We start from the raw sequence: 22,237 nt of genomic DNA, 5'->3' as shown, positions 1-22,237 counted from the left end.
GAATTCGATCTTCAAACAGTAATGATCGGTCGCCGTCTTCGGAAACTTATCCTGGTTATCTCGATATGTTCTTCGGTGGCGGAGTACATAGGCGAAGACGATGTGGATTCCATAGGTATGCTTTATTCTGTAATGATATCTCATTGAGAGAAAAATATCGATTCATTTCAGTATATGGTCAAATTTTTAAACTCAATTCATATTTCATAGTGTAGGGGTTCTTCAACGCATGTGGCCCGCGGGAACTTCGGAGCCCGCTGAACATTTCTGAAAATAGCTATTTAACAGTGAAAGACGATTAGTCTTATGGGATGGACGGCTATACACTACCATCTTATAATATCGTTTATAATTTTGATTGCCCATTGGCGTTGATTGTTTGGATTTTATTTATTTGTTATATGACTTCAGGGGCTGACGATCAATTTTTATGTAAATTATTTCATTTTGCTGCCTTCGTCTGAGGTGGTCATGTTACGTTGTTTTTAATACAACTTTCCGGATACACTCATCCTTCTTCGGGAACTCTTCGATATCTCTCTGAGTTGGGAAGCGGGGTGTGTCCGGTCTTCAAAGGTCAAACTGAAAGACGATTAAATAAATTAAAAAGTAAATTGATAAATTTAGTTCAGTTTTAAATATTCACGGTATTTAGAATTGTGTGAGTTATTTACGAGTAGCATTGTACATTATCAAAGGCGCATTTATGATTTTGCCGCCTGCGGGCTACAAGAATTATGTTGCCCTTCTCCCATTCTAGTTTAATTTCCTTGACTACTTTTTCTTAGAATTCTCCACCCTGTGCTATTGTCCTCTTGACCTCATCCCACTCTTGAAAATACACCTCTGTCTCCAAGTCACTCTTTTAATCTTTCACACGCTTGCACACTGTTTTGTCACTCACATGCTTGCACATTGTTTTGTCACTCACGTGCTTGCACATTGTTTTGCCACTCACATGCTTGCACATTGTTTTGTCACTCACATGCTTGCACATTGTTTTGTCACTCACATGCTTGTACATTGTTTTTCTCATTCACATGTTTGAACACGTTCTAGGTCACTCTTTTGGTCGCTCACTGACATGGTTCCTGGCTTTACAGGTCACTCTTTTTATCATTTAAGCATTTACACATATCTATCATGTTTTGGCCCTTCACATGCTTGCATGCGATCTAGATCACTCTTTTGGACACTCACATGCTCGCACACGCTCTAAGTCACCTTTTTTGCTCACCTTTGTTTCACGTGCTTGTAAACTCTATAGGTCACTCTTTTGAACACTCACGTGCTTGCAAACTCTCTATGGTCATTGTTTTGGTCACTCACTCTCCTAGTCATTTACTTTCTCGGCAGAGGCGAATTTGTTTAGGGTTATACGCATTTTGTTGTCCACCAGTTCCACTAACTTTGTTTTGGAAACTCATTCCTGAAATTCGCCTTCCTCGGCTATAGCCCGCTATGTCCGCCCCCCCCCCTGTAAAAACGCCACTGTGCACTATTCCTTGGGTACACTCATGGGATACACATACGGGGTGTACCATAAATTCGTAAATAGCTTAAGCTAAAAAATTGAAGGATTTGGTATATTTGAATGCGAAAAAATTATTCTCACGGAAGGGGATTGTTTTTAGTACAGAAAACGTTTTATCGAGAGAGGATGGTGCAAGAAAGGCAGTAGTGTCTCCAGCCATATCGCTGTGTATTGCAATTTACTGCCAGAAACTTGTTCGGTTGGAAATGAAAGAGCCATCTATCGGTGACCACCTGAAACTAATTAGAGAAAAAATATCTTGTTATTTAATATTCTTCTCTCCCCCGGTTTGAATCTGGCGGCATCCTTCACGGTGGTAGAAGAGCATCTTGCCACCACGCCATTCGGGGAGAAATAGCAGCAGAAAAAATTATCAAAAACAAGTAATTATTTACTGAAAAATGCCACAAACCAGTAAAGTTGTCAATTACAGTAAAAATAAGGTTATTGAAGGCAATTAACGTTACTTAGTACCGCTAAAATTGCAGGGGAAAATCACCAAAATGTAATTCACAAAAAGAAAAGCATGTGTTTTATAAATATGTGTGGTGAATACATTATAGGGTACTAACTACTTATGAGATGGAGTCATAATTATCAAAATATAATTTACTACCGATGAAAGTAAAATTAATGTTTTTGATGTCAAAAATTCACCTAAGCCTTGCTGAAAAAAGGGGTAAAAACGGGATATTTTATGAAAAAGTTGGGACAGCCAAACGTGTTCGGAGTTGCCCCGTAAAATACGGGTCTATAATACATACGGGCCAATATATATACATGTGCCTGGCTTGGGAGCGACAAAAATGCCGCATATCTGGCCCCTAAACTGGAAAAGGTGCGCATCCCTGGATCTAAAGTGTCTCGGTGCATGTCTATCATTAAAAATAGTTATTGATTTTTGCTTGAATAAAATTTATATATTGAGATAATTTATTTATAATTTGTCTTCTTGGAAGTCTGTCCAGAGAATGAGGAGTACACTGAATGCGGATCCTGTGCATCAACCTGTGCTTATTATACAAAAGAAATTGGCTGCGCAGCAGTTTGTGTACCAGGATGCTTCTGCAAACAAGGTTTCTTGAGGAATGATGACGGCGTATGTGTAAGACCTTACCAATGCGTGCCTAGTGAGTTCATTTATGCAATCAACAAAATATACAGGGTGGGTGAAAAGACCATGGCACATTTTAAAGACTGGTGGAAATATTACTTATACATTGATTAATTTTAAATTTTTAACGCATATATTTGATTGTATATGTTATCCTATGCGCCAGTACAAAATTTTACATATCTCCAATACTTATTTTTTTTACAAATCGAACATATATAACATTTTACAAATTTAACATATATAATCAAATATATGCGGAGAAAAAACGCATTTAAAGCAGCGTGCGCGTATGATAAAATAACATGACATAATTGAAATTGAATAAAATTGATTGAAAATAAAGGAAACTATTCAGTGCATAAAGTGACATGAAATATTTTAGATCCATTTGGGTTACATAAAACAATTCATTTTTGAAAGTAATCGCAAATAAAATTGTGTCGATAAAATTTCAATCTTTTTCATCATTTCATTTTAACCGAACAGCTTTCTTTATTTTGACCTATTTTTCCTTCAAAGACATTGATTTCATTCAATTTTATCTCATGCGCACAAGCTTTTCTGAAGTTTTTTTTTTAAATTTGTAAAAAATTAAGTATAGTAGATATGTATAAATTTGCACTTGAATATGATAGCATACACAATCAAATATACGTGGTAAAAACTTGAAATGACTCGATAGATAAATCTTCAATGGCAGAACGAGGGTCCTCGCCGAGTTGAGGCTCGGCTGATAGCCTCTTTATCACATCGATGCCGATTCGAAAACTTTAGAGCGCTAAGCAAATCACTTTAGTAGGGTATGAAACCAAATACTATAGATAATAAATATTTTTAATATCTTGGTTAAATATATGCAAATATAATAAATGTTTTTAATAATATTTCTCCCTAAGAAACTTTTTCATCATCTTAAAAGATAGAAGACCCACGCCCCTTTAAAAAATTAGCAGAAAGTCGACAAATTGACAAAAAAATGTGTAGTTTGCTCTAAAAAACTTACACGAAGTGTTTTTTTTTCTTTCCCATTTTCTTTTGTTGAATACATTGAAAAAAAAAAAAAAGTTAAAAATTACAGTCACAGATGACGCTGTATCATAAACTCGACTTAAAACGTGACACAACCAGTGCAATTATTAATGTTTATTTCAATTTATTTATTGCTTGTTTAAGAGGGTCGGTGCTCGCAATTTGGGCTTCTCGTGCATTTCTATGGGAAAAATCTCTTTTGTTTAAGGGATATTTAAAAATTTTCTGTTTACTATATAGGCACCCAATTTTTTTCTTCAAATACTATGGATATTTTTATACAAGTTAACACACGCATTTAAAATTTAAATTATCGGTTATTTTTTTTTCTCGAATTTTAACTTCAACAGCATGCAACTTTATCAAAAATCATTAATATTTACCCATATTTTGCGCAATAAATTTTTTTTTAATAATTTAAATAAAATATTCTCTTGTACGTAACACGATAGTGCAGTGGTTCTCAACAGGTACTCCGCAGTCACTCGAGGAAAATAAAATAAATACAGTAATTTTTTTTTTTGTAGAAAGAAAAAACATATACATATATAGTTATATATAAATATTATAAATAAAAATCAGTAACTTTACTTTGATTAATAAATAAAAAATAGGCCTACGGGGCTACGCCATAGAGATTATAGACCAGAAAGGGCTCCGCGAGTCAAAAAAAGAGAGAACTGCTGTCGTAGTGTTAAGACACAAAAGTTTCAAGACATTTGAATGAGCGATGTTCGAAAAAATGTTCCTCAGCCAACAAAAAACTCAGTTTTGAGAAGAGCATTTTAGCGAAAAACATATTATCATATATATAATGCTTCCCAGCAGTTTATATTAAAATATTCGAAAAAAATATTTTTAGTACAGGTAGAACAAAAACTTGAAAACAGATGCAGAAACGTTCATAGCATTTCAAAATTCGAAAATGTGTTCTTTGGAAAATTCAAGCCAATCAAGTGCACCAAGCCTCTTTCTTTTTTTCAAACCGAGCACAACTCAGGTGTATCGCCATAGGCAATTCACTACCTAGTGAGTTGTGCCGGAATTGTATGTGTGTACCTAACAGTCTGAGTGCGTGTGTACTGTTGTGTATGATTTTTCAGTGCTGCCATCTATATCTCAGAAGTGAAGTGAGTGGTGTGTAGTGACTGAATATTTGTACTGTTGCTCTCTGTGGCGAGACTTTTTAACGGGGAGATCGGCTCCCCGTTAAAAAGTCTGACCCACCAAGCCTCTTAAAGCACTCTTTGTAGCTCAACCTGCATCTAAACTGGATGTTCACTTTCATCATAACTAGAGCCCGGATTATATGCGTCATATAAACCACATAGTATTCACTAAAAAATGATGAAATATGCTTTAAAACTGCTGACATGGGTGCTAAAATGCTGAAATGTGGACTAAAAAACACTGAAATACGCATAAAAAAGATTAAGTCAAAATTTAATTCACGAAAAATAAAACTTATATGTTTGACAAATATGTAAGATGAATACAGTATTTATATGGCATTAATAGCGAGAGAGCACTCATCAAAATACAACTAACACTCATTAAAATAATCTTAAATCTTGATTTCAAAAATTCAGCTAAGCAATGTTGAAAAGGGGGAAACACGGGAAATTTTATGCAAAAGTTGGAACGGCCAAAAAGTTATATAGAGATATCCCGTGAAATACGGGCCATATGTTCACTCTCAATATACATGTTTCTCGCCAACGAGACAGAAATACCGCATTTCTGTAACGCGGACTGAAGAAAAGGTTGTGCTCCCTTTGTTATGTGTATCTATCACTAAAAATAATTATTGATATTTGCTTGAACGAAATTAATATATTGAGATAGTTTATTTATAATTTGTCTTCACAGAAATCTGTCCAGAGAATCAGGAGTTCACTGAATGCGTACCCTGCTCATCAACCTGTGATTATTATACAAAGCACATCGCCTGCGCAGCAGTTTGTCGACTAGGATGCGTCTGCAAACAAGGTCTCGTGAAAAATGATGACGGCGTATGCGTAAGACGCGACCAATGCGTGCCACGTAAGTTCATTTATGCATACAACAAAATATACAGGGTTGGTGAAAAGACCATAGAGCATTTAAGGGGTCTCCTATCTCCTAGCATAGTAAGAAGACTGGTGGAAATATTATTTATCCGTTGATTAATTTCAAATTTTTACTACGCATATTTGATCGTATATGCTCTCCTATATGCTAGTACAAAAAATTTTACATATTTCCAATATTTAATTTTTTTACAAATTTTCAATGGAACGCATTAAAAAACATCCTGTATGTATGATAAAATAACATGGCATCAATTTAACTGAATAAAAATTGATTGAAAATAAAGAAACTATTCAGTTCCTAAAGTGGAATGAAATACAAGGTGATTATAAAAAAACTATCCCGACATATGGGCCCCTAACTATCATACCATTCACAGAAACTGAATGAAATTTTGGCGTAAGGTATTTTGAGGTATGCGCTCAAGAATGATATGGAAAACAACAGTGTCACTCTAACAGTTACGGTTACAGTGAGAAAATTTCGAAAATATCAAATGCCAACACCAAGTTTTTTGTATTGGAATGTGATCTCCATTGTGAGAAACACTAAATAGCGTTCGAACGGCAACTGTAGCATGAAAATCACCGGCGGTAGATAGGCCAAAAGTGAGGACAACCAATAAGGACAGAGAAGCAGCATAAAATAAAGCATTTTATTGTGTTTCACAAATTTTCCACATGACCTTGTAGAGGACTAATCAGGCTGGGATCTCAGCCGAAGAAACGGTGTGACGAATGAAACGAACATTAATGCTCTGGTGCACGGCAAAGTCCTTTTTACTTTTTCCTTGCTTAGCTCCGGGGATTTTCGTGCTACGGGTGCCATTCCAACGCTATTTAGTGTTTTTCAGTATGGAGATCGCATTCCAATACAAAAAACTTGGTGTTGCCATTTGATAATTTCGAAATTTTTTCACTGTAACCGTAACTATTAGAGTGACACTGTTGTTTTCCATATCATTCTTGAGCGCATACCTCAAAATACCTTATGCCAAAATTTCATTCAGTTTCTGTGAATGGTATGATAGTTAGGGGCCCATATGTCGGGATATTTTTTTTATAATCACCCCGTATTTGAGATCCATTGATAAATACTTGGGTTATATAAAAAAAATAATTTTTGAAGTAATCGCAAATAAAATCGAGTCGATAAAATTTCAATCTTTTTCATCATTTCATTAACCGAACAGTTTTCATTACTTTGACCTATTTTTTATTGAATGCTTCACATTTATTATATTCAATTTTATCATGCGCACAAGCTGTTTTTAAGGCGTTTCTGTGAAAATTTATAAAGCATTAAGTATAGGCGAAACGTAAAATTTAACACTGGCAAATAAAATAAAACAGAACTTAATTTATTTCGTGACGACGACGAAATAAATTAGGCTGTCTGACAACTTACACAATAGTACTGAAAACATATATAAAATGGCATATATAGACAATTAAATAATATATATCATAAAAATTTATAAAAAATTGAATGGATAAAAAATATTCTGTATAATATTTCTTCATAAGAAAGTTCTTTATCATATTCAAGGATAGAAGACCCTCTCAAAAAAAAAAGTCTAGTTTGCGTTAAAATTCTTACAATGACATTTATTTTTTTCTTAATAAACTAAAAAATAGTTAAAAATTGAAATCACAGATGACACTGTACCATAAAAAAAAACTCGACTTAAAACACGACACAAGCAGTACATTATTAATGCTTATTGGAATATTTATTTATTGTTTATTTAAAAGGGTTAGTGTACGCGATTTGGGCTTTCCGTTCTTTCCTATGGGAAAAATCTCCTTTGTTTAAGTAACATTAAAAAATTTTCTATTCACTGTAGGCACGTAATTTTTTTCCTCAAATACTATGGATATTTTTATACAATTTAACACGAATTTCAATTATCGGTTATTTTTTTCTTGAATTTTAACTTCAACGACACTCAACTTTATCAAAAGTCACTAATATTTACCCATATTTTCTGCAATAAAATTTGTTTAAATAATTTTAATAAAGAATCCTCTCGTTAAAGTACGTAACACTATAGCGTTGAGAGGAAAACGAAGTTTCAAAACAATTGAATGAGTGGGTGTTCGAGAAGATGTTCCTTATCTAACAAAAAACTCAGTTTTGCGAAAAGAGCATTTTAGTGTAAAACATTAGCATATACATAGTGCCCCATCAAAACCTCCCAAACTGTGCACAGCCAGATTCCTCGCTTGGAATACCTAAAAATGCCCAAGGAACTGTAACTGTATAAATCCATAGTTTTCGAGAAAAATGCGAAAGGAAAGTATGACGTCATTTCCGGTGCTTTATCAAACGACGGTTTGACGTCCTTCCACGGCGCGCATGCCATGCATGCCTCGATACGCCGTGGTGGACAACATCTTCCTATGTAAACATATGCAAACACCGATGTGCACATGTGTACAGTCTTTTTTCTTTCAATGCACCGGATATGACGTCATTATACTTTTCTTTCACATTTTTCTCGAAAACTATGGGTTCGTACAGGTACAGTTCTTCGGGCATTTTTTATCTATTCCAAGCGAGGAATGTGGCTGTGCAGAGTTTGGCCGGTCTTGATGGGACACCTTGTATAGTGCTTGCCAGCAGTTCATATTAAAATATTTAAAAAAATAGTTCTAGTATAGGGTAGAACAAAAACTTTAACACAGACCCAGAAAATGTCATAGTATTTCAAATTTAAAAAAATTAGAAAATGTGTTATCATTTTTGGAAATTCGCGCTTACAGCAACGCCCTTAACCCTTTTCGACTGAGTGTGCTCAATCTGGAGACACCCAAAAATTCCCTTTTCAAACACTGAAAATAAACGGTAAATGAAATGAAAATTGAATATGATGACTTTCTTTTATTTCGGTTTTCTTGGGTAAATTGCTGCATGGGATGATTCTGGTTTTTATCAAACTATTTGTATAGTGGAAATACATTTGCTGACGTTGAATTTTCTCAACATGGTATTTAAAAATTTATTGATATACTTGTCTATATTAAAACTTCTGATCCCACTTTGTCATGGTATCTCAAATTTATGTAATTTCTTAAACTTTCTCTTGTTTGCCCGTTTGGGCGTGAGCCTCATTAAAAAATGGAGGTAATTATTTTATTAATCTACATACCTGTCATGGCTTTACAGCACAAAGCGCCAAGTAGATGGTGGAAGCCGGATAGGGAGGGTATGCAATGTGACAGCCGCGTTGTGGTACCTCATGGAACCAAGGATGCCGAACCGAAATGAAAATTTGTTGGCTGTACACTAATTGCTTTATTCTGTAAAAATTTTAACTTTTTACATTCAAAGCTTACCCCTAAAATCGAGTCTCAATGCAAGGTTGGGCACACCCATAAAATTATAACGGTAAATGCAATCTTTACGAAATTAAGTAACTTACATGCGTACTCCTCTAGGACTGAATAGATTGCCTACAAATTTTCTTTGTGTAATGCCAACATTAAAGGGTTACGTGCCGGAAAGAATATTGACTTTCAACATGTGCATCTCATTACTACAGCCCGGATTATATGTGGTAAATAAATGGCTAAGTATTCACAAAAAAGATGAAATATGCCCTAAAAATTCTGAAATCTCACTAAAATGCTGCAATATGCTCTAAAAACACTGAAATCACTAGTTTTATCTATTTTGTTCTTCATGACACACGAGACAGACGTTCAGTTCACCTGAATATTTCACAGTGTTGTCAAGAACCGTGACTAATGAAGTTACTTAGCCGTTCTGAGAATGCATTTATTCTCCGGGATCTATTCTTCTGCATCTATTCTCCGGGATCTATTCTTCTGCATCTATTCTCCGGGATCTATTCTTCTGCATCTATTCTCCGGGATCTATTCTTCTGCATCTATTCTCCGGGATCTATTCTTCTGCATCTATTCTCCGGGATCTATTCTTCTGCATCTATTCTCCGGAATCTATTCTTCTGCATCTATTCTCCGGGATGGTGCAAAGTCGCAGAAGTGACAGGAACCTGGTAGCATCTGGTTCTTCAGATTAGCATCGGGTCATTGAAAAAAGTGATCGGGATGAAGCTGTAAGAGTAAACTAGACGGTCCGCCTATTCCTATGAGGGTAGATTAAATGTAAAGATGACGCGGGCGAACTCCGGTGATAAAATATACATCCAGTTATATACTAGGTTGGATCTGAAGGCAGTGTTTACGTACAGTCGGCCCCACTTAATCGTGTAACGGATAAATAGATACCTACCTTCAACGAATAAAATAATCTGGAATCAAATTTTTTAGCACAAAGATAATGTTGAAGTTATCCGCTAAAAAGAATAATTTCAACTATTTTTCCCCGCTTGGTATAATATTCAAACTTACACGACAGCTGGAAATATATGTATAGGCATATGTACATAATATTTTAATTTTATAAAAAAAATATTCAAAATTTAAAGAATTTACTTCAAAATTTAAGAAATTTAGACTTTGAATATTTTATTCTACATGCAATCTTCAGTAAATTTGATTATTTTATTTCCCATTTTTGTTCTTGACCAAGCCCATAGATCTCCATGTAATGACTTGAAGTTAGAAAAGCGAACGGGAAAAGAAAGGATTTGAATATATGCAAGAAATTTTTGCAAGGAATAAATGTGCAACAATAAAAAAATATCTACCTGAAATTGCTAAAGAGTGTAAAATTTCTCACAAGCTTAGGCGTCAAGCGCGAAAGAAAAATCTGTTGAAATTGGAGAAGAAATCGGACCGAAATGAAAGAATGTAAGCTTTATCATCAAACGCAACAGAATAATATGAATTTAATTTCGACGAAAGCTTTAAATTGTCAAGCTGAGTGAACATATTCTTTAACAACTTTGGTGTCGACCAAACTGTATCACGATAGTCTCGTGCTTAAAAAGTCAAAAATGCATTAATCAATCGGCTATGATCAAGCAAAAAGCATAGGAAATCACCAAATATTTTGAAAATTGTGAAAATTGTTCTGCTTCAAAACGATGGTTAAACAGGCGACAGCAAAGTAGCAATTTAATTTTTTTAGACACTGTAAGTGATAAATAAAATAACTACAAAAGTGTGAAACGGCAACTGAATTGATCCTCCGCAGATCGGATATTACGTGCTGGAACCGTTGATAGCCATTTGAGCGGGGTCGACCGTATGTGCTCCAAGAAAACAACTATATCAGTACTTCTATTGCGTAGCGGTGCAGTTCACGCTCTGGAACTCCAGAGGATGATTGTTCAGTTTTTCATTGAGGATTGACAATTTTCTATCCGAAAATCATCTCCGCCTCTTAACCAGCCATTCGCACTTTCGACTGTAATTGTTTTTATCAGTGATTCTTTTCTCCGAGTGAGTAAATTCATGTTGATATGATGCACATGTGTTATTGCCAAAGCCCGAAGTTGGCGAATTCACAAACTGGGCGGCCCAGTCGATCCGGCTAATGCCCGAATTTCGTGCTTTCGCTGGGCTGCTTTAGCTGGCTCCTATATGTCGATCCTTACATATCTCTATGCATGGATCACCAATATATCGATATTCAGATTCCTTCGATCGTTAGGGTTTATTCGGGTCATATCTACGTTGGAGTATTTTTTGTGATAATTATATCTATTTATAATTGGCCATAGCTAAAAAGTGATTACCACAAAAAAAATACACCAACGTAGATATGACCCGAATCACAGGGATTTATATGTATAGAGAGAGCGAGATGCATGAGGATCGATGTATCGGGGCAACTTGCTGAATTGGATAGAATCGTGGTTAAGAGATAGGTCGCAGCGAGTTATGGTGGACGGGGAATTCTCTGGTTGGACAGACGTCACAAGTGGAGTTCCTCAGGGAAGTGTCCTTGGCCCCATACTTTTTTCACTTTTTATCGACAAACTCGATCAGGGTATCGATGGAATTACTAGCAAATTCGCAGATGATGTGAAGCTAATGGGGGTAATCGGGAATGAAAGCGATAGGGAGTTGCTCCAGACCAACTTAGACAAGATTGCAGCATGGGCAAATGAATGGAGCATGACGTTTAGCGTAGATAAGTGCATGGTCGCTCATTTTGGTTCGAACAACCCACGGTTCTCTTACGAGTTGAATGGTGTCACTATCCCGGATGCAACTAGAGTCACCGATTTGGGAATTCTCATTGACGAGCGACTTAAGTTTTCTGAACATTGTTCAGCGATTGTCAAAAAAGCGAATAGAATGCTTGGTCTCATTTTCAAAAAAGTCTCTTCGCGTTCTCCTAAAGTCATTCTTCCGCTTTTTCGAGGCTTAGTTCGTCCTGGACTGGAGTATGCGGTAAGGTTTTGGAGACCATACCTACAGAGGGACATAGACTTGATTGAAGGGGTGCAGAGAAGAGCTACGCGTGTCCTTATTGGCACACAGGGCTTGAGTTATGAAAAGAGACTTCATTTTTTGAATATGTTTACATTGGATGAACGCAGGTGTCGAGGAGATATGATCGAAGTGTTCAAAATTTTCAATGGGATGGATAGGATGGACCATGAACTTTTAGTACACCGCCAATCAACCGCTTTTACAAGGGGACACCAGTATCGATTGGTGAGGGACAATGCAAGGTTATGGTGTCGCAGGGAATTTTTCTCTAATAGGGTTGTTAATAAATGGAATAGCTTACCCCCCGGAGGTAGTAAATTGTAACACAATTGACACGTTTAAAAAGAAATACGATCAACATGTTGGGGTAAATCGAGAAGCTATCCATTCTTAGAATAAGACAACCATAAGTATTCTTTATGGGCATTGTATAATATTTTATCACGTGTATATATTGTTTATAATTTGTGTTAATTGCATTTTTAATGGGGTTGCTGTATTTTTGAAACATATGACATCCATATTTTTATGGGCATCTTTTTATCAGCCACCTCGTTGGGCATTTTGCCTGTTGTGGCGTTGTATTTGTATTTGTATTTGTATTTGTATCGATGTATATATAGGAACCTGCGAAAGCCCGAGTTTCGGACATTGGCCGGATCAATTGGGCTGGTCAGTTCGTGAATTGGCCAAATTCGGGCATTGGCAGTAACATGCATCACCGGTCACAGCGGATGAAGCAAAACACCAAATTAGGCTTTTAAAAGTTCTGTGCGACTTATATTTTCTGCAGCTTTCGTTAACATTTTATGTGACCAATCTTCATAGTTCTCGGGAAAATTTGAATACAGTCATCACACATTTCTGGAAACCGTTGTCATCAGAAAGACTTGCATTTCCTCAAGTGACACTTTGTGACCTTTTCTTTCCAAATATGTGTAAGTAAACTTTCTCTTAATTTATCGTGTTAATATGACGTAATTCGAGTTACTGTGAAAGCTGGGGCTGCATGGAAAAAATGGATAATCTGAGCTTCGCGTCTCGTGTCTGTCTCGCTCTTTTTCAGAACGTTGACATTCTTTTTTTTTTCATTTTTAATGCATTTTCCTTTCTTCACTTCTTATTAGCACAGCTGGTTCATGGAACAACCTAAAGTTGATTTTAATAAATAGCGTAAATACTATATAAGGCTTACATATGTATATAAGCCTTGTGTAATTGCGGGAAAAGAATAGAATTTTGAGGAGATTTTGTTAAAAACGAGAACAATATCATCGAATTCGTGACATCAGCGTAGAAAATTTGAAAACTTCCAGACATTCCTGATTTATTTCTGTGATAAAAGTATTGAAGGTTATAGTAACATAGTAACAAGTAGAATATAGAAATATGACGAGTGATTTACGAGCAGCCTCTATCTTTGCTGTTATTGCCGTGGTTCTGTGTGAAGCGATTGCTGCGAGAGGTGAATATAGTAAATTTAAGACTGGTTATAGATCCAAATTCTTTTTCTGAGTGGAAGTATAGGTAAAAAATGAAATGTAAAAATCCATAACATGTAATATTGGTAAATTTTTGAAAGTTTTAAGAAAGTAATGAAAATTTTGTAAATATAATTGTTAATATTTTAAGTCAACAGCATGTGTCCATCGTTTGTAACCGAACCCCACAAGAATTTCAATGGACACAGTTGAATACTTTATATATAATATTAATCTATTCTTTTTCTAAGTGGAAGTAAAGGAAACATTAAATACGAAAATTCCTGATAAAAATTTGAAATGCAATATTGGTAAACTTTCAAAAGTTTTAATTTTAGTACATAAGATTGTTAGATTTGAAGTCAACAGCGTATATATAGATCGTTTGTAACCGATCCCCATACGAAATTTTAATCAAAATAGTCGAATATATAGAATATAAGTATTTATATGTGAAAATTTTCATAAAAAATATTTAATTATGCAATCCATGCACAAACATAAAAAATTTCATTTTTTTCAGCTTTTGAATAATATTTTGAAAAGCGGTGGATAGCTGAAATCTATTAGGTTTAGAAAACGATTTTATTATTATTTTTTCCAACAATTAGTTTCGCGATAATCTTCAATACAATATCCAGTTCTGTGATTCCTTGTCATTATATTGTTTACTATACTTTTACAAATTATTTATAAGTTACGTGGTATAGTCCGAATTGGTTGCAATATTGAACTTGATGAAGTACATCTATTTTTCTCGTGCGTTCGGTGCACTCGAGTCAAAATGAATTTATGCATATTCAGGCTTGCGTATTTTAAAAGCGCTATTTTCACCTAGTAATAATTTTCAAGTGCTATTCCGATATGCTATGATATTTCGAGTCATATTCAGTTTTGCAATGTTGTTTTTACTATTTATATATATTATAGCTTCACGATAATTTTTTGTTTCAATTTTATAATATTCAGCTTCTTTTCTTTGTTCTTTTTACATTCAGCAATATTCAGCTTCGGTTTTTTTTTCTTATTGTTAATCAATATTAACGTGTTCAAGCAATTTTTTCACTAATTGATGTTTTCAATACTTGTTGAACACAGGTTTCCAATACTTCTTTTTTTCAATTAATATTCAGCGTTGTGGTTTTTTTATTTCAAAGGACATTTAGCTTTGGATGATGCTTATTGCACAAAAATCAGCTCAATACTGATTTTTCAAAGTAATATTCAGTTCAATGCTGATTTTCTTTCACGTGATATTCATCTTTGTGATGGTAATTCCACTTTGCAATGATTTTTCCAGTAATATCAGGCTTTGTGGACGCTATATTAAACTTTGTGAATGATTTTTTTGGTAATATTTAGCTATGTGAACTATTTTCACTCAATATTCGTCTTTGTGAATTATTTTCGAGCAATATCCAGCTTTGTGATGATTATTCAGTTTTCGAACAAATTTTGAATGGAAATTCAGCTTTAAAACGAATTTTTGAACAAAAATTCACCTTTAGAATGATTTTTGAATGTATGTTCAGCTTTATGATGATTTTTCTTCCAGTAATACTTAAATCTGTGAATATGATTTTTTATTACTTAAAAAAAACTTGGTATTTAATTAATTTATTTTTCTTTCTTTCTTTTTTTATTGTGTGTGTGTGTATTCATTTATTTATTAACAATAGATACTGCCTGGATCTCGTGGTATGTGTCAATTACAAGTGCTACCATCTATATTTCCATTCGCGAGTGTGATGTGATGATTGAAAAATATAACCATGTAGATTCTCTTGCTCTGCTTCGCGAAACTTTTTAACGGGCGGATCGTGAAAGTAATAGAACAAATACTGCATTTTGAAACATTCTTTGAAAAACGAGTGGCTAATAGATAGATGCGTGTCCGGAAAATTCATCACTTGGATAATTCAGCAACCAACAGTTCACCAAATTAGGAAAATTCATCGTTGTGAAAATTCACCGACAACAATTCAGCAAGAGTGCAGAGTGAATGAATGATCGAGCGAGTGAGTGAATGAAAATGAGCTCACTCACTCATCAGGTTACTCATTCAATCAATAGGTAGCTCATTATCTAACTCACCCACTGTCTCGTAAACTTTCTCACTATGTCACTCACTTACTCACTCCCGTTCACTCTTTCACTCACTCTGTCACTCGCTGACAAACTCACCACAGGTTCCTCACTCTCACTCATTCACACACTTACTAGGGGCTCAAATTCTGTTACACCCTTAAGTCGCAATCCTTTGTTGAAGTGTATTGGTGTATCTCTATCACTAAAAATAATTATTGATTTTTGTTTGAATGAAATTAATATATTGAGATAGTTTGTTTATAATTTGTCTTCATAGAAGTCTGTCCAGAGAATGAGGAGTACACTGAATGCGGATCTTGCGCATCATTCTGTGATTATTATACGAAAGACATCGCCTGCCCAGCAGTTTGTTTAAAAGGATGCTTCTGCAGACAAGGTCTCTTGAAGAATGATGACGGCGTATGCGTAAGACGTGATCAATGCGTGCCTCGTGAGTTCATTTATGCATTCAACAAAATATACAGGGTGGGTGAAACGACCATGGCGCAGCATTTAAGGGTTCTCCTATTTCCTATCTTCTAGCGCAGTAAAAAGACTGGTGGAAATATTATTTATCCATTGCTTAATTTCAAATTTTTACCACATATATTCGATTGCATACGCTGTCCTATGCGAGTACAAAATTTTACATAGTTCCAGTTCTTAATTTTTTTCAAAGAAACGTATTAAAATAGCCTGCGTGCATTATAAAATAGCATGACATCAATGACGTTGAATAAAAATTTATTGAAAATTAAGGAACCCATTTAGTTCATAAAGTGGCGTGAAATATTTTAGATGCATTCATAAATAGTTGGGTTATAAACAAAATTTTAAGTATTCGAAATTTTTAAAATTTAATTTCGGTTAAAAATGAGTCGATAACATTTCAATATTTTTCAGCATATCATGAACTGAACAGATTTCTTTATTTTGAGTCATATTTTATTCAATTACATTGACTTCGTGCAATTTTATCATGCACACAGCCTTTTTTCCATGTATTTTTTTTTCAAAATTTGTAAAAACTTCAGTACAAGACATATATATAATTTTGCACTGGCATATTATAGCATAAATCCTATGCTATCCTATCATAACAAAGAGCATGATGGCATCTAAGTAAAAATTTAGTAGACATTTTCTTAGATTTCTTATTTTTACTTCTTTCATTTTTTAACAAACTATTTTGCATGTCAGATAAGAAGCCAGATTTACACTCAACATCACTGATGATATTATTGACATTAGCATCAGAATTTTTAGGAGTGCCATGTCATCGTCGTTCTCTGTAGCATTCATGGGATCAAAAGTTCTCAAAGGAGTATAAACAATAGAAATTCTAATACCAGAGGTTAAACAGGTTCCTCACACTCACTCATTCACACACTTACTAGGGTCTCAAATTCTGTTACTCCCCTAAGTCGCAATCCTTTGGTGAAGTGTCTTGGTGTATCTCTATCACTAAAAATATTTATTGATTTTTGCTTGAATGAAATTAATATATTGAGATAGTTTGTTTATAATTTGTCTTCACAGAAGTCTGTCCAGAGAATCAGGAGTTCACTGAATGCGTACCCTGCTCATCAACCTGTGATTATTATACAAAGAATATCTCCTGCGCAGCAGTTTGCATACCAGGATGCGTCTGCAAACAAGGCTTCTTGAAAAATGGTGACGGCGTATGCGTAAGACGTGACCAATGCGTGCCTCGTAAGTTCATTTATGTATACAACAAAGTATAGAAAGCGGGTGGGAAGACCATGGCACATTTAACGTGGTAAAAATACTTTCTTAGCCATGGTATAACTAATAGCGATAGAGCCATACTTATCAAAATACAACTGACACTCATGAAAATAATCTTAATTCTTGATTTCAAAAATTCAGCTAAGCAATGTTGAAAAGGCAAAAAAAATACCGGAAATTTTATAAAAAAGAGTTGGGACAGCCAAATTTAGAGACATCCCGTAAAATACTGGTCATGTGTTAACTCTATATATACATGTTTCTCGCCAGCGAGAGGCCACATATCTGGAACACGGAATGAAAAGGTTGTGCACCCTTTCTTGGAGTATCTTGATATTCTCTATCATTAAAAATAATTATTTCTATTTGCTTGAATGAAATTACTGTATTGAAATAGTTTATTTATGGTTTGCCTTCTTAGAAGTCTGTCCAGAGAATGAGGAGTTCACTGAATGCGGATCTTGCGCATCATTCTGTGATTATTATACGAAAGACATCGCCTGCCCAGCAGTTTGTTTAAAAGGATGCTTCTGCAGACAAGGTCTCTTGAAGAATGATGACGGCGTATGCGTAAGACGTGATCAATGCGTGCCTCGTGAGTTCATTTATGTATTCAACAAAATATACAGGGTGGGTGAAACGACCATGGCGCATTTAAGGGTTCTCCTATTTCCTATCTTCTAGCGCAGTAAAAAGACTGGTGGAAATATTATTTATCCATTGCTTAATTTCAAATTTTTACCACATATATTCGATTTTATACGCTGTCCTATGCGAGTACAAAATTTTACATAGTTCCAGTTCTTAATTTTTTTTCAAAGAAACGTATTAAAAATAGCCTGCGGGCATTATGAAATAGCATGACATCAATGAAATTGAATAAAAATTTATTGAAAATTAAGGAACCCATTTAGTTCATAAAGTGGCGTGAAATATTTGAGATACATTCATAAATAGTTTGGCTATAAACATAATTTAAAGTATTCGAAATTTTTAAAATTTAATTTCGGATAAAAATGAGTCGATAACATTTCAATATTTTTCAGCATATCATGAACTGAACAGATTTCTTTATTTTGAGTCATATTTTATTCAATTACATTGACTTCGTGCAATTTTATCATGCACACAGCCTTTTTTCCATGTATTTTTTTTTTCAAAATTTGTAAAAACTTCAGTATAACACATATATATATAATTTTGCACTGGCATAGGATAGCATAAATCCTATGCTATCCTATCATAGCGAAGAGCATGATGGCATCTAAGTAAAAATGTAGTAGACATTTTCTTAGATTTCTTATTTTTACTTCTTTCATTTTTTAACAAACTATTTTGCATGTCAGATAAGGAGCCAGATTTGCACTCAACATCACTAATGATATTATTAACATTTGCATTAGAATTTTTAGGAGTGCCATGTCATCGTCGTTCTCTGTAGCATTCATGGGATCAAAAGTTCTCAAAGGAGTATAAACAATAGAAATTCTAATACCAGAGGTTAAACAGTCTAAACCACAATCCCTGCTCAGAAAAATCAGAACCATTAATGTCATTAGATACATTGAGAACGTCCATGACAGAGTGGTCACCCCCTTTTCACAGTAGCTAACCTGTCATTATCGTACGTATTCTCGTACAAGAGACAGTTTGAAGTGGCAGACTTATTTGGGGCAGTGTTATAGCTACTAATTTCCTTAGTTAGTTGGCAATTGTATACTGTCAACATGAGCTTTCCCTTCCAAAAGAACATTACATTCGGTGATAATTTCACTCTGGGAGTTACAATAAGAGAACAATTTTTGTGATTTTTAACATAATCAGTACCTTCAACTCTAGCAACGTAGTGCTGTAAGTCCGGAGGAATGCATTACTAGTGAGTTCATTCATCAATTCATCGATTAGTTCCATTTTTTATCTGTGCACGATTAATTAAACTACCAAAGCAGCTGTACATTTTTAATACATTTAATTACATTTTTAATAACTGACGATGATAATGCTAATCATAAATGGTCATAATTATCACACACAAAAAATATGCCAACGGGGCGATCATAGGGATCGATATATAGGGGCCGGCCAAATCCTGACGAACGCCCGAATTTCGGAAATTGGCCGGATCAGCTAGGCTGGCCAGTACGCGAATCGGCAATCTTCCGGCTTTGGCAGTAGCATACATCACTGGTCACAGTGCATAGGGCAAAGCACTAAATTCCGCTTTTGGAAATTCTGAGCCAGGCATTTCCATGCAGCTTTCGTTAACATTTTATGTGAACAATCTTCTTAATTCTCGAGCAAATTTGATTGCAACCGTCGCATTTCTAGAAACCGTTATCATCAGAAAACCATGCATTTCCTCAAGTGACACTTTTGTGACCTTTTTCTTTCCATACACAAGTGAACTTCCTCTTAATTTATCGTGTTAATATGACGTAGTTCCAGGTAATCTAAAGTTTGCGTCTCGTGTCTGTCACGCTCTTTTTTTGCTCTTTTTTCAGAACATTGCCTTCTTTTTTTTTCATTTTTAAAATGCACTTTCCTTTCTTCATTTCTTATTAGCACAGCTGATTCATTGAACAACCTAAAGTAGATTTTAATAAGTAACATAAATAACATATGGCTTGCATATGTATATAAGCCTTGTATAATTGCGGGAAAAGAACAGACTTTTGAGGAGATTTTATTAAGCAAGAGCAACATCATCCTATTCGTGACATCAACGTAGTGGATTTGAAAACTGCCAGACATTCCTTATTTATTTCTGTGATTATTATATCTGAAGTATTGAAGGTTACAGTAACATACCGTAGAATATAGAAATATGACTAGTCATTTACGAGCAGCCTCTATCTTTGCTGTTATTGCCGTGGTTCTGTGTGAAGCGATTGCTGCAAAAGGTGAATATAGTAAATTTAAGACTCGTTATAGATCCAAATCCTTTTTCCGAGTGGAAGTAAAGGTAAAATTAAATGTAAAAATCCATAACATGTAATATTGGTAAATTTTGGAAAGTTTCAATTTTAGAACTGAAAATTTTATAAATATTTTGTTAATATTTTAAGTCAACATCATGTGTTCATCGTTTGTAACCGAACCCCACAAGGATTTTAATGGACATAGTTGAATATATAGAATATTAGTTTACATGTGCAAGCATTTTCATCAAAAAAAAAAAATAATAATAATAATAATAAACACAAGAAATTTAATTCTTTTCAAATAACTGTTAAAAGTGGTTTACATTTGAAATTTATTATGTGTTTTTCTCATAAAAAGCGTCGTATTTTTTTTCAAAACATTTTTTTTAGCTTTGCGATATAATAGTTATTTACATTATTACTTAGCGAATCACTTATAAGATACAATTAAGTTACGGTACAGTCCGGATTGGCTCCAACGTTGGACTTAATCACAGTGTTCTTTGTATATCAAATGAATTTTTCTCGTGCGTTACATTTATCAATGTTCAGCATTTTCAAGTGCTATTTTTCACGTAGTAGTGATTTTCGAGCATTATTCAAACGCGCGATAATTTTTCGTGTCATATTCAGTTTTTCAATGTTGTTTATTCTATTGATGAATAACTTAACGATTTTTTTTTTTTAAGTATTTTATTTTTTATAATTTTTTTAAAGCATTACTCAGCTTTCAGATTATTTTGTTCCTTCCAATCAATATTAACTTTGAAATTTTTTTCCCAGTATATTCAGGGGTTTTCGATCACTTTTTTTCAATTAATATTCAGCTTTGTGGTTCAGTTTTTTTTAAAAGATATTTAGCTTTGGGTGATTATTTTTCAAGTAATGTTCAGCTTTGTTGAACGCAGTATTAAACTTCTTTTAATAACGTGATCATCACGTTATTAAAAAAAAAAAAGATCCGTGTGATTTGTGCGGGGGAATTTCTTAGTGTTAGTGGACACCCATGCCCAAATCAGGATTCAAGCGCAGACCTGCACAATGAAAGGAAAAAAGGCGAGCTCCCTAAACCACACAACTGCCAAGCTGCCTTTGTGAACGACTTTTAGGGAATATTCAGCTATGTGAACTATTTTCACTCATTATTCGAGTTTTGCGAATGATTTTCAACAATACTCAGCTTTGTGATGACTATTCGGCTTTGGAACTATTTTTCAATAAATATTCAGTCTTGTGATAATTTTTCTTCCATTAGTATCCGGATCTATGAATCTATGATTTTTTTCCTTCTTTTTGTGACTTTAAAAGCTTGCGATTTACTTCATTTATTTGCTTTATTTTTATTTTACTTCCTTATTTCATTTATTTATTCACTTTTGAATCATAGATACTGCCTGGGTACGTTATAACTGGAGCCCGGATTATATGCACTAAAAAGTGACAAAATATGCTCTAAAAATATGCAAATATACACTTCAAAATGCAAAAATAAGTGCTTAAAACACAAAATTTGCACTTAAAATATCAAAATGTACACTTAATATACCGCACCTTAATATATAAATGTGCACTGAAAATCCCAAACTATGCATTAAATTCCTCAGAATATGCACTAGAAATCTTCAAAAGTCAAAAATTCCGAAATATGTACAAAAAATGAGAAAATATGCATTAAAAAAATCATCATGCAAAAAAAAAACAGATGTGTTTTTAAAAAAAAATCTTTTCTATTTCTTAAAGCATATGTACTTATTTGCAAAAAATATCTCCTCATAGATATATATGCATATATATATACACACACACACACTGCATATGCAAATAACTTCTACATATTTTTCATTCAGGCATTTTTTAATTTTCAATTAAATTGCACC

General features: G+C 34.2%; 1 protein-coding gene across 1 annotated transcript in view; it reads left to right on the top strand.

Annotated features, from left to right (window-relative positions):
* The window catches only part of LOC149088522 (zonadhesin-like), a 135,314-nt gene continuing 113,077 nt past the window's right edge, over nt 1–22,237 (top strand). The window contains 6 exon segments of the mRNA XM_089252083.1: nt 1–115; nt 2,494–2,664; nt 5,550–5,723; nt 15,968–16,141; nt 17,230–17,403; nt 17,861–18,034. Coding sequence (XP_089108209.1) covers nt 22–115; nt 2,494–2,664; nt 5,550–5,723; nt 15,968–16,141; nt 17,230–17,403; nt 17,861–18,034 — 961 coding nt within the window. The 5' untranslated portion in view covers nt 1–21.

Source organism: Pholcus phalangioides, unplaced genomic scaffold (genome assembly GCF_987345545.1).
Source record: "Pholcus phalangioides strain wild (caught in Gottingen) unplaced genomic scaffold, Ppha-v1.0 ptg000003l_1, whole genome shotgun sequence".
Lineage (NCBI taxonomy): Eukaryota > Metazoa > Arthropoda > Arachnida > Araneae > Pholcidae > Pholcus > Pholcus phalangioides.
The sequence above is the reverse complement of the archived record's forward strand: the minus strand, read 5'-3'. Positions and strand labels throughout refer to the sequence as shown.